General features: G+C 36.8%; 1 protein-coding gene across 1 annotated transcript in view; it reads left to right on the top strand.

Annotated features, from left to right (window-relative positions):
* The first annotated feature begins 8366 nt into the window (after window positions 1-8366).
* Window positions 8367-15527, top strand: part of LOC149803757 (uncharacterized) — a 69616-nt gene continuing 62455 nt past the window's right edge. Inside the window, exon 1 of the mRNA XM_089953526.1 lies at window positions 8367-9338. Within this exon, the coding sequence (XP_089809652.1) occupies window positions 8427-9338 (912 nt within the window). The 5' untranslated portion in view covers window positions 8367-8426. The remainder of the gene's footprint in view (window positions 9339-15527) is intronic.

Here is a 15527-nt window from a genome sequence, read left to right as displayed (position 1 = left end):
GGGGATACGTGTCTTCCGCCGCCATGTGGATCATTATCATGTCTAAGAACAGTTGGAGGTGGAATTAATTTTCTCCATGCATCGAGTATTTTAGGAAAAAACTCATCAATGACATCATTGATAGATTTTCTTAACTCGGTTACACTATACCCGGGAAATTTATAATTTGGTACATCGGCTTCTGTTAATTTATATTTTTCTAACCATGCTTTTGCATCAGAATTTTCAGGTGATTCTAAAAGAATAAGCATCTCCTGAACTATTCGGTTATTAATATATTCCATATCTGATATAAGCTGATTTAATATTTCTACACGCGTGATGATTTTTTCACGCGATGACGCTGATATGTCAAAAATATGTTCGTTAAAATATTGATTTAGTTGATCTAGTTGTTTTTTACACTCTTGATTGATTTCCTGAAAATATCTAATAATCGTATCTCGATGAAAACCCCAATGAGGTCCTGTTTCTCCCGGATTTTTAAAAAACCATGCCTCAACTCTACCGAAGAAAACAAAATTGTGAAGCATTGATTTATTTTTTATAATACGTAGGTGTTCCCCGTATGATGGATTAATTTCATGATATGATTGTCTATCCGTGACATAATCAGACTTTTTCGGTTCTGGTGGTATCGGCGTTATCGGTGGTGATATTTCAGGCCATCCTAGCACTGATCTGATTGAAGATTGATAAATATCAACGGCATAATCAGGCGAGTTTATTTCAACCGTCGAGGACAACGTCGGCTCATGAACGTTTATTGATATTTTTGATTCTTTTCCTGTTATTGATTTTATTCTACGCTCAAATTCCTCACCGATCTCTTCAATCTGGTAACTGCCGGTTGGTATTCCAACAACAACCCAGTCAGGTGTTCCATCGGGTTTGTTCTTGTTAGTAAATACGAGCGAATTATTTGCTGGTGTACCATTAAATGATTTTGATCTGATATTTGGCCAGCTGTAATATACCCGTAATTGTGCTAGTGCTATTTCTTTTACTGGAATTGCAATAGGAAAATTAACACTAAATTCAGGATTAGTTGAACTTACCGAGATCATCGTTATCTTTGGCGGAGTTGTGTTGGTCACGATCTGCTGGAGTAATTCTGTCATTATTGATACTTGTATCTTTAATACCTTCGTCATATATTTTGGTCATCATTGAAAATTCGAAATCAGATATAATTCCATCACTGAGACTCGCTGATAACAACGAGGATAATTTCGAGTATGCTACCGTCGCTGTATGTAATTTTATTTTGTAATCGGATAATTTTTCGTTCGTACAAGTACATATTTTTTTTGTGATGATACCAAGCACACCTGCAATAGTTGTTGCTGCTGAAATACAAACAGTTACAGCTACTGGTGCCATCGTTGTCAACGCTGATAATATTACACCGGTTCCAGCAACAACAGCGGATACTGAATAAACAATCACATCAACGATAACCAATCGTCGTCGATATTTTTTTACTTTTACTGTATATTGATCGACTTGATCTTTTAGCGTCGCCTGCCATTCACGCGCTTGATTGTATCTGTATTGTGCACCGTCCATATATATTTTTATACAGTAACCAATTGAGGTGTTTCAGCTACAAATTCCAAACACCACCAGAAGGATGTTGCGGTTAATTTCTTATCAGCTGCTTCCAGAATAAATATTTCTTCGGCTCCGCTATTTAATACAACAGATACACCCCCGGAAAATCTGTCTGTGGAATGACGCCATGGAAACGTTGTAAATATTTCAAATTTTGCAGCACTGAACACGGACAACCTGTACACGCCAGTGACTGTTGCGGTATATTTGATAGTATTATTTTGTTTTGACCATGTTGCAAATCCCGATGATACCGTGCATACGATGTTTGTAATATGCCCGGGAGTTATTTCAGCTGGAATTTTAATCAGATTGATTTTATTGATAATCTCAGGAATTCCCGCTATGATGTCTAGCTGTGTTCGTTTGATCGTGTCTAGGTCAGTTTTGATATCAACGAGTTTCATGTCAATGACGGAAGGATTTCCAAAGAACTTATTTATGGCATCATCGGTTTTCTGAAAATTTCTTCGAAGCCTTGTAAAACCGGTTACGTGAACATCATACTCGGCCCGTAGCGTGGATAGTTTTCCACCCACGTCGTCGACGTATAGTTTGTTTGCGACATCGTTGTCAGTTTTTGGAGCTGTTACAGCTACTATTTTGTTCCCGTTCATGTTAAGTTCACCTGTCATCGTGTCACCGGTGTTTCTCACGCGATTAGCAACACTTTTTGCAATTTCATCTCTGATGGTTTTAAGTGACATACTTGAATCTCTGATTTTGCCGCTGTCAGTAAACACGGGAATATTATCCGTAACTGCACCAAGTACTCGCCGGACTATATCATTCCATTTGATATTGCTGGTTTTTAGTTTACCATATCGATCTTGAAAAATAACAACTTCATCTGGGTCAACTCCAGCCAGGTTCATAATATCAGCGAGGTCATCTTTAGTCGCATACTTTGACAGATCAACGTCGGATTTTATTTTCTTACTAGTAGAAGATCTTCCGTAAATGTCAACCATTATAATAAGATCCGTTGTTTAAAATGCTTTACGCGCAACATATCGGTTGCTTGTATAATCGTGCACGACTTTATGTGGCGGCTTGGATGATTTTGATATAGCGTCGAGTACATTAATTACTTCACGGCCGCATATTGACGGATCTGTCATTGTTTGTGTGGGTAGCGTTGAATACCAAACTTTATAACCAGAGGTTGCGTGGAGTGGTGCGACATACTTGCTAAATTCAACAGGTGGAGCTAACCCGTACGAATCAAAATAAACAATTCCACGCGGATCAATCGCGTATGATACCCAATGAGTACCGGGTCCTGAAGTCGAGTCTAGATTAATAATACCTGTTTCGAGTTTGTTTGGTTGTTTCGGTAATTGATCTCGCATAAAAACACCTCTAAAGGCGGATATTTTTAATTTTTTAGCAGCATCAAGTAAATCAAAATTTGATGATGGAACGTTTAACGAAATGATCCTGGAAGCCTTAGGCCTCTCCCCCAACGAGATCCCGGTAATCTTAGACCGCGTCCCTTTTTTTTGTATCCCTGCCCTGTTGCTTTCTTTAGTGCCATTTCAGCGGCTGTTCCAACAGCACCTAACGCGGCCGCTTTTGCTACGGCTGGAGCAGCTGCAGCTCTTAATGCCGGAATGGCCGCAAGTAGTGGGAATATACCACCCGTTTTAACCATGTCTTTGATGGCGCTCGGGGAGAGATGGAATTGAACTCCAGTTTTTGATTCTAGGGCTTTATTGAAATGTTTAATCTGATTATTTGTCAACGATAATTTGTTTGGACCACCACTAATATGATCTCGTTTTAGTGATATTTTAGTTCCGCATTTGTTGGCGGTTTTTGATTGAAGCTTTTTTACCTGACCAGGAGTCAGAGTAACATTAACATGACTATACGACATTTTTATATAAAATATATTTTTCTAAATAACACGATTAAAGATTTTCCACCGGTGCATCAACGACCCTCATTCGACCACTGCCACCTTCAAGTAACATGGCCTTGTCGCTAAGTATGACCGCGATCGCTCTGTAAAAGGCACCAGCACCTGGCGGGGCAGTAACATGAGCTCGAAAGTGTATATCAACAACAGATTGTTTGGATAAATCAAGATGTTCTAGTGAAAAATAATAAATCGGATATAGACCTGTAAAATCTAGTTGTGATATTTGCAAACCAGTATCTATATTTTGATCACGTCCCATAAATGACATCAAACGATGATATGCGCGCGCTACATGATTTTGTGCATAATTTAATAATATATCCTCGGATGGTTCTTGATGTCCATTTATCCGTAAGGAAACTTCATTAACTCCAAGGTTGTCAAATATCATATGTGAACGTTCTTGATTATTTATCCGGTCATTATTTTGTAGTGCAATAAAAATATGTCGTGGTGCAGAAACACCCTGTTGTGATGCTATATTCCATGTAAATAAACCATTAATATTGCTTTGAGCAGCATCTGTGGTTACTGTTAACCATGATAGCAATGATTTACCGCCTTGATCCATAAAAGATAGTAATTTTTGTTCCTCAGTAATAGATGGAGTCATTACTGGCATCCACAATGAAAGTTTTGATATATTTACTTTACCCTCGGCAACACCAGCACCTCGCCAGATTGCATCATTATCATTACCTTTTCTTACGAGCACAATTGTGTGTTTAGCTCCAAAGATGACTTTTCTAACATTTCTGCAAAATCCAAAGATGTGAGATAATGGAATTGCACACGAAAAATTTCTATCATCTCCCGACAGTGCTGATCGGCGTGTTGCAAATCCCAGGTTGTAAGTCGCATTAACGCTTTTTATAATATCATAATCAGCACCTGGTCTGTCTGCGTGCTCAAAATCAGCCGTTTGTGGATCAACTGCAGTAGCTCGTGTTACCAGTACTTTGGTATACTGAACATGATCAGCGTTGTTGGTAATATCCTTAGCAAACATCATTGTTGGACCAGCTGATCTTGTAAAGTCGTCAGAATATCTCGCCAGACCAATTATTGTTGTAGCAACGTCGACATCCTTCTGAATTGATTCAATATTTTTTCCATCAATCATGTATGTGGCGCTATCAAACAACGCCATGATCCCGTTGTTGACAAAACCAACACGCAAATTAGCAGCATACGCCGTATTAGCTGTAACATTCGTTACAAGTGTACCTTCTACTTCAATAAACGCTTCAGCGGGTAAGAAATATCTACTTGTATCATGAACCTGTAATTCGATTCTCCCGGGATGATTTGGTTGTCTTGCGTCATAAGAATAAAACTGATAATCACGTACTGACTCGTACTTAAGGACAGGTGCTTCCATATCAAATGCTGGGTCTGATTCGCGCCTGAACATTTTATTATAGTTACCATTTTTCCAAATGATGATCATCGTCGACGAAGACCACTTCCTGCTATTAAATTTGCTGTTATATTTTTTTCTGCTTCTTCAGATATCGCCGCTAGTTTTTGATTTGCAGCCTGATTTATTATTTTACTGACATCTGCCGGCATCACCTCAGTACTTGCCAGTTTCACCGGTGGTTGTTGTTTTCGTCGCAATAATCGTGATAATCTTTCTTTGATCGCCGAGAACGCCTTACCAGCAACATTGACAATTGCACCAGGAGCTTTATCACGAACAATATCAATAGCCTTCATCGATAATTGTTTTGCAACAGGTGCTACTTTGGGAGCTATCCTCGTGAATAATCCTCGAATGACATCACCAAGTCCATTTCCGTAAATAACACTATAGATTGGTAATCGTGAGTTTACCGCTCTAACCTGTGTGGGTTTACGATGATTATCATGCACAATCATCTTATTTTATTTACCATTTATCTAACAACTAGTCATCAACGAGCTCATCAATAAGTTCTCGGTAAACGCCGATATCCATGATACCACCTTGAAATAGTCGCCGACAAATATCAGCTGCTTCATTGGTTATTTCTGGTGAATTATTTCCAGCTCGTTTTCCTCCTATGAGAACTTCTAACCGTGACACGTCATTGATGATATTATCAGGACATAAACCAGGTCCTGTTTTAGGTTCATCTTGAGGTGTTTTAAATACTGGTGGTTGCATTACCGGAGTAAGTACTTCAGTGGTGGCCGGGGGTGAACCTTCTCGAAATCCATGTGGTGAACCTGTCGGTGTAAATGTCATTTTCGGTGCAGAAATTTTATGTAAAGGTGAAGAAATTTTCTTCGAGGAGGGTGATTTAAGTGACTCTTTAGCCTTTTTAATTTCCGACTTCAACCTTTGCTGCGGCGAAGATTGTTGTTGTTCTATTTGTTGCAGAGGTGGAGGAAGCTGATACTGGGAGGACTCTTCTTGTTCTAGTTGTTCCAGTCTCTCTCTATAAAGTCTTTTTACTTCTTCATTAAGTCTTTCAAATTCTGAACCTCTAGCTTGTTTTTTGTCGTAATATACGCGATATATCCATTTAATGAAATTATCATCATTTGTTTTTTCATAACGGGGTTTTAAAATACTAGATTTATTAGATAAACTATTTAATATTGCTTCAGGTAATCTCTCTCTTTCAGTTTTTCTAATTTCCTCAACAACTCCTTCTTTAAATTTTGCAATTAATTCTACGTTTTCTCCTGCTGGTTTGGATTTAGATGCAAGTTTTTTTCTCACATCGGCGACTTCGGTACGAAGTTCTTCAATACCTTCACGTATTTCCTCATCAACACGTGGAGGTTGAGCTGCAGCTATTTTCCCGGCTATGCCAGTTGGAAGGTCTCGTAAAATCTCCCTCGTCTGTTCAGTCAGCGCTGCAGTTTGTTTTGATACCGGAAGAAGATCTTTTTTGATGACAGTTCTAACTTTCTTAGTAGCTGCAGTGACGGGCTTAAACAGTTTTTTAGTGTCCTCTTCATACTCAACTTTTGCTTCTTGCTGCGCTTGTAGATTTTTTCTAAATGAGTCTTTGACAGGAAGAAATTTTTTAATTACTTCTAATCGTTCTCGAGCTGTTCTTGCAGTATGAGATTCTGGATGTACCATTTTTATTATAACATGATAATTTAATTAATATCAGCAAAAGAGGAATACAGAAGTTTGATGATATATTATAAACACAGAAAGAACATAAATCCCAAAATAGAAAAACCACCATCAGAACTTGAATATTACTTGAAACATAGAACAAATTCCGAAGATTCAGATGAAGATTCCCATGATTCAGATGATGATTCCCAATATTGATAGCAGCAGAGAGGGGCGTCTACGGTTCTGTTTGGGACAAACAATAATCGTAGACGTGGTAATTGACCTCTATGAGTGGTCACTATTTTTTTTTGGTAAAACACAAGGGTGACCATTCCCCTAAGTGGTCTGTTCACCCTCTCTGCTGCTAAAGCAAGAGGAAGAAACCAAGTGACGATGAAGACTTTCGGTATCTCCTCAAACGCTAACAGAAGTCTTAACACAAGTGCATGCCAGTGATTTCGAAGGTGACATAAGTGAGACTGAACCAGCAATCTGTTCCTCTACAACAAGGACCAGAGTCATGATCCACACAATAAGAAAGTTTTTAAAAGCTTCCGACCATTATTTTCATATTCGAGAGACGCACAAAGTTGACTTCTAACAACTGGTGAACCACCACTTACATCTGATGACTGTCCATAATGTCCTATGGGAACCACTGACCTATGGCGTAATGTTAATCCCCTCTATGACTCCCTAAAGTCCCCTTAAACTACTTACATCATTTAACATGCTTCTCCTAGTCTTACAATATAAGACATAGCACGTTATTTTTGTTTTAGCGCTATGTCTTACTACCCTAGTAATGTGCTTGTATAGCGTGTTCCGATGTCGTTTGACATCGGAACGAGTAGTCACAGTTTCAGGAATATCTCACATTTGGCAGCCCATATCAACTCTCTTCCACAAATTGATATGTAATTAATATATTTACTGTGCTGTTTTTATCTTGGTGGAATACAAATCTGACTCTAGCAAACGGACGCATTTTCATGTTCCGTTGACATACATTTGAATTTGTTGAAATGCGACGGTAGTCGATGTAAGCCGAAGTATGTTCAAGTTGGTTCATGAGGGGATATGTTTCTTACGAAAAGAAACGTTGCTTACAGTTCCAATAGGCAATATATATTTTTATGTGTATTGTTAAAGAATAATCTTTCAACTTAACCCGATTTAGGCATTCCCATCTTTCATCGTTTTGTAAACTGAAATGTAGGCCAACGAAACTTGAAAACAGGTCCATTTCTTTTGTTAGAATTTAAATTTATTAGAGAAAAGACATCAGAGTAAGTCAAGTCTGACTAAAACATTATGACTTTACTTTGCATAAAAAGCGTCGTTATTTCAGTTGCCAGTTGTGTGGAATATTCCTGAAAATTTAACTTTCGTTGCAATGTTATTTGACATCAAAACACGCTACACAGCGCCGTTAGTTATGCCGTAAGATCCTTATGCACACACCATAACCATCAGCGTCGAGGGCTTACATGTATGACTAATACTTCACCAGGCTCTGTCACTTATTTTTTAAAAACTTTATTTTACATTTCTTTCCTTACCAAATAATGAATTAAATATAACGTATTCTTAAATCTTATTGGAAGGTTATTACTTATGTATATTTTTATTCCGTTTCGGTGATACGTACTCTGTGATACCAACATTCCGTTTCTGTGATTATCGGTCGATATCGGTGCATTGCGGTCCATTTAGGTATTTCGAAAAACCCGTGACAATCCCATCATTCCGTGTAATCATGGATGACCTAATTAACAGGTAAACGGCTCGTCAAGAATTTACAAGTTGTTTTTTTTTCGGATTATGAAGAAAAGTGAACGCGCTAGAAGACGGCGAACATCTTCCGAAGGTGATACTCTTGACGATGAAGATGAAGAGGATACATCTATGATCCGATCTTTGAGCGACCACCACCGAAATGTTAGCAAGAGTTGCCAATCGGTGTCAACAAGTGATTTGTCACTAAGACAATATGAACAGGAAACGGATCCTCATTATAAAACGTTACCCCTTAAACCCAAGAATAAATATTCATCATTTAGGGGTGTGAGAGCTTTGATGAACAAGCTGATGAACTCAAATTCTGGTACTGTAAGTAAACAGGGCCAGTCATCTGGACTAGTAAAAGGGGGTTTGACCCCCACTCTAAGGAGACGTGAGGGAGGAGCGGTAGATAGTGCTGCAAGTCGTGCAAAGAAAGTGGCCAGTGGTGAATATGAAACGCAGGAAAGGATGGTTAATTGTGACTCTACCAGCCGACCACTTCGAACTAAAACCATGTTACAAGTGGTATTACCCAAGTGGGAACACACTCCAGGTACCGTGGGTATCTACAATCATGGGAATACATGTTTTATAAATGCAGTTATTCAGTGTCTCAGTAATACAGATCTGTTTACTGAATATATCATTAAGAATGAATTACAAAATAATAAATCTGCTCTTGGGAAGCGACTTGCATTTGTTATCACAAAAACAGCTGAAGTGACAGAACAGCTAGCAGTGTTGATTAAAAGTTTGTGGTCAGATCATTACACTGCAGAGGTATCCAACCATTTTAAGAGTGTTGTTAGCAAGCATAATGCCCAGTACAAGGGTTCATCGCAACATGATGCACAAGAGTTCTTGCTGTGGCTGCTTGATACAATTAATGAAGAACTTAATTTAAATTCAGCCAAGAAAAAGACAAAGGACATGAAGACGTTGAAGGAAAAGGTAAATATGTGTACAGAACCATTTTAAAATCAGTATAAACACTAATGACTTGAAGGTAAATTTTGATAACAGTATATTTTTCAGAGACATTGGGTTATACAGGGATGGTCCTGGCTTTTAAAAAGCTGTCGCCAAAAAAATCGCCAACCTCAATATTTTGTCGCCAATTTTCAAAAAGTGTCGCCAAAAAAAGTATTGTACATTTTTCCAAGTGTTAATTTAGTCTATTAATGTAACAGGCAATGAAAATTACAAAAGATGGATTAGTTAATACTTTAATTACAACAAGCATTAACAAAATGTTACAAAGTGTTACATGAAGATCCGTCGCGATTTTAGGGCTGTCCACTTGTTGAATGCAGTTTCAACGTCTAATTTTTCACATCTGTACATGCTGATTCTCATTAAATTCTCGAGAGATGAGATGCAGAGCTTATTTCTGATGTCAGTTTTTATGAGGTTCATCTTACTGAATCCACGTTCACAGTCCTCAGTGCTGACAGGTGACACCAGTAGTCTCTCAGCAGCCCCCCACCCCCATGGCTAGCTTCATAAAGCTTGTAGCGAATTGCTTCCTAAATCCCAAGAATGATCACTGAATGCTGTATAAATTTTCTCGACAAGAAAAATAGGATCTCCATTCCCACGAATGAAACTTACACGAGTCTACACCTGGCAGTATTGGACCGTATATATAAGCATAAATTCACACCCAATTTAGGGATTCTTTCTCTCCTGTATTTTGAGAAATAAATAATTATTATTAATTATGCAAAACTGTTCTTTTTTGCTATTTCTTGTTGCGGAGTTTAAGTCTCTGCAGCCGTAAATCAGGACTGATGGCAAAAGGAAAAGATCAATGAGCAAAATGCCGCACTGGCGACAGATGTAATTGTGATTTAGATTTTTTCCATTTGCTTTGTATTTATACACAGTAGTCGGTACTTCAAAGCTTATCAGTTTTCTGTGAAGGTTCAGCAAAACTATTGTATTGGTATATGTATAAAAAAAAAACCCAGAAGGATTAGCCATACAATTAATTGTATCTGTTCTATTCAGGTCTTCAGAAGTCGGTCAGTTGTAGGTATAGTACGGTAGCATGATTGACTGTATCGCAGCATACAGTACTCAGCCCAGATGTCAGCATAAGCAGATTATGATGTAACAATGCACTGTAAAGATGGGGTTGTCAATAAGAACAAAGGATCGTTTGTGTAACAGATTGATTCCAATGCATTGCTTAGTCAAGTTTGTGGCTTCCTTTCGTTCTGCCTTTTAATTTATCCAGTCCAAATCATTGATTGTATGTACAAATTAAATAACCAAAAAGTATGTCGCCAAAAAAATCGCCAGATGGGATATTTTTGTTGCCAATAAGGAAAAAAAATCGCAATTTGCGACATTGGCGAAGCCCAGGACGATCCCTGGTTATATATAGTGTTCTCAATAGATTTAAAAATTGAAGATTCATTTGACCCATGACACCAGAATTTCAAGAGTCAAAATAACAAGAACAAGAATCAAATGAAAACCCTGTCCATAACCAACTGGTCCTACATTTCATCATACAAGAAGATAAAATGTAGTCAGTGACACAATGATAAATGCATTTCACTAATTCTCTTTTCTTTTCAGTCAGTAAGTCCTCAAAAGTCCTAATCAGATATTCAGATGGGGCAGAACAACTTCCCAACATAATAAGCAATCAGTCTGCTTCTCTGTGTGTTAATCACATGATTTACATCTGATAACTGTATCAGTAACTGTTACAACTCTATGGTCTTAAACTAAGTAACAGAAAAAGCAAAACCATCAGGTTCAATAAAAATCAATAAAATATATCCCTGGAATACAAAATGAAAATTTAAATGGAAAATTTACGTTGTAAATTAAATCCCAGTTAATTCTTAAAGTTCTATTACAAATCCAAAAGTATTGAGTGTTCAGAATGAATTCCATTATTGATGTGCTGATGTGCCAGTAGTCCTTTATGAGCTGGTGTCCCAACAGTTTTGATATATCACAGTGATGTAATCCAAAATGTTCTAGAATGAATCCCAAAAATCCCAAAATAATGATTTAGTCCAAAATGCCAGTGAGCACTTTGTCATTCCAATGAATAATTTTTTAATGGATGACCCCTCTCAAATTACATATAAAGACAACCATCATTGAGTTCAGAGATGGAACTTAATGTAGAAATGAAATCATTTTATTTATTTCAAACTTATATAAGACTGTCATCTGACTTCTGGTACAATAAAATGTCCTGGACTTAGGTCATTTCCAATAGAAATTTCCATCAAATTCATAAAGAAGGTCATGTCTGTTTACTTTAAATTGTGGAAAACTGCCTGACAAAGATCAGGTATATTGGTTTTTTCAGGGGAATAACCAATGTCCTGAACTCAAATCCAAATAAGCATGCTGTTTACAAATGATTATCCTAAAGTATTATCAACAATCATGAAGAAAAAGTTTGTTGTGTAATACGTTGTTTACAAATAACTTTTACATTCTACAGTCATTTACGAAAGTTGACACACAATATAGATATACATAACATTAACAAAGTTTAGAGTGATGTTCAGCATCATAAAGTTTAATGTGGATCTGTCATTACTGATATTTTGAGATGCTTATTTGTTATTATAATTTGGGGAAATTTATATGAAACACACCTTTAAGATATGTTGCTTATAAAAAATTAGAAGCATGATTTTCTGTCAGATAAATAAACAATTTTTTAACACATTAACCCCTAGCGATGAGTTAACATGGCAGGAGGTAGTAGGCTATTGCCAAGCTCTGTAGGATCATGGTCATGCATGATACACTAACATGGATGGTATTATAGAAAGGTAGACACATCTAGCTCAACAATTATACCAAGTAATCTGGAATATCTAGTTGCACTGCAGAACACAGATTAAAAAAACTCATTTTTTGGACCCGATTTTTTTCTACCCTAAATTCGCCTGTGGTTGGATTCTGGATTTTAGACTTTTTGGTCTCGGATCTAAGGCAAACCGGTATGAACTGCAAACAGATGAACTATTGCAAAAAGTGGGATAAGATGGGCATTTGGAATAAAGAATGGTCTCAGTACAAAAATAAGGCTCTGTTTAGCAACAAAAAAAAAAGAACTCCAACTTTTACCCTTCAGCTCATGCATGAGCCAAATAGCCAATGAAAAACGATGTTTCTAAAACAACTAGGCAGTATGTTAGTGAATGATCACCTGGGATTCTGTGTTTTCGGATCTATTCAGAAATAGCTTTCAAAATGTGTTTCCTATTTGATTTTCAGGCGAAAATGACAAAAACCTCCAGGGGTTAATGTGTTAAACAGTAAATTTTCAATTAGCCTTTAAGAGAAGCTATTTAACTTATTTTGGCCAATTTATTTTAAAAATGCTATGATAATGGTAAGAATTACCATAAATGAAAATGTTTGTTATTTAGATTTTTAATGTAGCTTTAACAATCTTTCAGTCATATCACTGCAATGTGGCAGTTTATATTGATGTCTAGCACTGGGTCATCATGCTGCAGACATGTAGCATGATGACCACCCAGTCACATTATTCCAACACCAGGCCAACTAGTCCTAACACTAATCCCTTAATGCTGAGCGCCTAGCGAAGCAGATAAATGAGAGGAAAAAACTTTTCCTGTAACATTATGTTTTACATACAGGATTATTTGCACTCTTTTAGAGACAGAAGTTGTGAAGGACGCAAAACAGTTTGAAAAGTTCCAAAAAACAGTACATGCAGTGATTGAAATTTTGTATTGTGGTATTTATATTAGTGTCACAACAAGACATGCCTCTTGTTCTGAATTATTTCGATGGGAAAAAAAGTATTGTTTTTGTGGGCTTTATTTTTCAGAGCTGGGACAACAATATTTACAGAGGAATCATGGACTGCAACTTTTAAAATCCTGTGGATAACCTGATTCTAATAAAGAAATAAATTACCCTACTGACCAATATGCAAATGTTTGGCTATTTCTGTGTATATTTCAATACCTTATGCTTTTTAATACAACAGCTAAAGCCAATTGTAACCTACGAAATATTATTTCTGCTTCATTCAGTCATTTTGCCAGATAAAATAACCAATGCACAGCAGTGAATGTTTAAGTAAAATATGTACTCGTTTATGAGTCCAACTGTAAACAGAATAGACCCAGATCTGCCATTGCATAATGTACTGGCAGATCTGGGTCTGTGCAGTTTGTAAGGAAAAATCAATAGAACAAACAACATAGACCCTGATCTGCAGGCCCATTATGCTATGGCAGAACAGGATCTTTGTTGTTTGCAGTTTGACACAACCTATAAGTGAGCCTATATGGTAATTGGTTTACCTGATTATTATGTTCATCAGCATGGCCGCAAATATGGTCATCAGAGTATATTACATGATGCATGACGGGCATCTGGCTAGTTTCTAAAAAAGAAGTCATGCACAGAGATCAACTGACTGTGCAGATATTACACAGTACATTTTATAAGCCTACCATTATTTATTCTTAAAATCCCCTATTGCCTCTTTTTTGTTTTCAGATTTAAAGAGGAGTTACACTTCTAAATTTTCAGTTCTAGAATATACTCCAGGGTTAATCACAGGTGATGGATAAAAGATGTCTTCACTGAAAATGAGGACCTTTGGGAATGTTCATTGGTGCATTAATAGATAGGGCCCTAGGGAATGTCCATTCATGTGTTAATACATAGGTAAAATGCAGCACACTACAGGGCTTGAATTTAACACAAATTTCTTTGTAGCCAGAAGGACTAGTATATTGAGAAATTTACTAGTCCTGCCAAATCTTTACTAGTCCTGTTCACAAAACAGTGTCACACAGCTTTCATGTACGTTTACCAATTCAGTTTTAAAAATCAAACAACCTGCAACAAAACTGGATGTTTTCAGTGTGTTTGTTTTTGCAAATTGCGTACACAAGTTATACCACATAACGTTCCTTTCCTCGTCATAATTCAGCCATTCCCTGTCTTTTGTCCATTTCTTCTGAAAATTTCCATTATGCTTTTCCTTATCATAAGAATTATTCCTCATCATTCTCATTCAATTTTTGCTTTTTTCTGGTGGCTGAACACCTATCAAATGCCACGTTTTGCCTGTCTTATAAGGAGGGAATTGTGCCTTGTTTTGAAATACGAGATGTTATAGTATAGCTGACGCAAATTATTTAAAGCAAGAAAAGGAATGGCACAGTGTCCTTTATATAAGAAAGTCAGAGCAAGAAACACATGTCTTTGCCTCCTCCCGCAATTAAATGACCTCTCCAAAACAAAGACTTAACTTCAGCAGATGTTCTGCATGATCAAAGCAGTGGCTATTGTAAACACTGTTAAAATATTAGCATCAGAAGATAGTCTTAGTTTCAGCTTGGAAAAGGTGTGTTCCCATCAAACAAAGCCATCTGACACTTGGCGCGTTGTATTTAACAGCTCCAATTATGGTATCATAAGTCGTAAATAAGTTTCGTAATTGTTCCTAATTAATTGAACCTCAGTGTATTGTTGAAATTAATAATAAGATGCAAAATTTTCAAATCTTAGATGCCCATACTCAGAGATTTTAATTCCCAACAAATGTACGGCATTCTGCTTGGATATCTCTTGTGTATTCAATTATTTGTTCATTCTTGTAAGGGAAAAATACAAAAACTATTCTTATCACCATAGAAAAAGTAGTTGTATGGAAAGGATGTGTCAATAACGTAATCGTAATAAATTGATCTAATTCTTATAATTATTTCGATGGAAATGTAAAATATGTAGTTTCCTGTTTGTGACTGTTGGAGTATTTGGTTAGCGAGCAAAAAAAATAAGAACCTTAAACAAAAAAACATGCAAACTGATTTCTTTGAATAGTTTTTACTGTGTTCTTTTGTGTGATATACCGCTTTGTAGTTTGTTAATGTGGTCGAGGGAATAAAGTGTGGTACCACGCAATTTTTTCATTTAATTCATTATCAGATTAATTAAGATCAATTACCAAACTTCCGTTGTTAATGACAGGACCATAATGTGCGCTGTTATGTGAAATGCACAAAATCGGATGGATTCTTGTTATAGAAACACACCTTTCCGAGGCAGAAATTGACTTCATCTTCTCATGCTAATATTTTATGATTGTGTTTACAATGGCCACTG

This window comes from Sinohyriopsis cumingii, chromosome 3, assembly GCF_028554795.1.
Source record: "Sinohyriopsis cumingii isolate HCF-2022 chromosome 3, ASM2855479v2, whole genome shotgun sequence".
In the NCBI taxonomy this organism is placed as follows: Eukaryota; Metazoa; Mollusca; class Bivalvia; order Unionida; family Unionidae; genus Sinohyriopsis; species Sinohyriopsis cumingii.
Note: the sequence above shows the minus strand (reverse complement) of the source record. Positions and strands in the feature narration are given on the sequence as shown.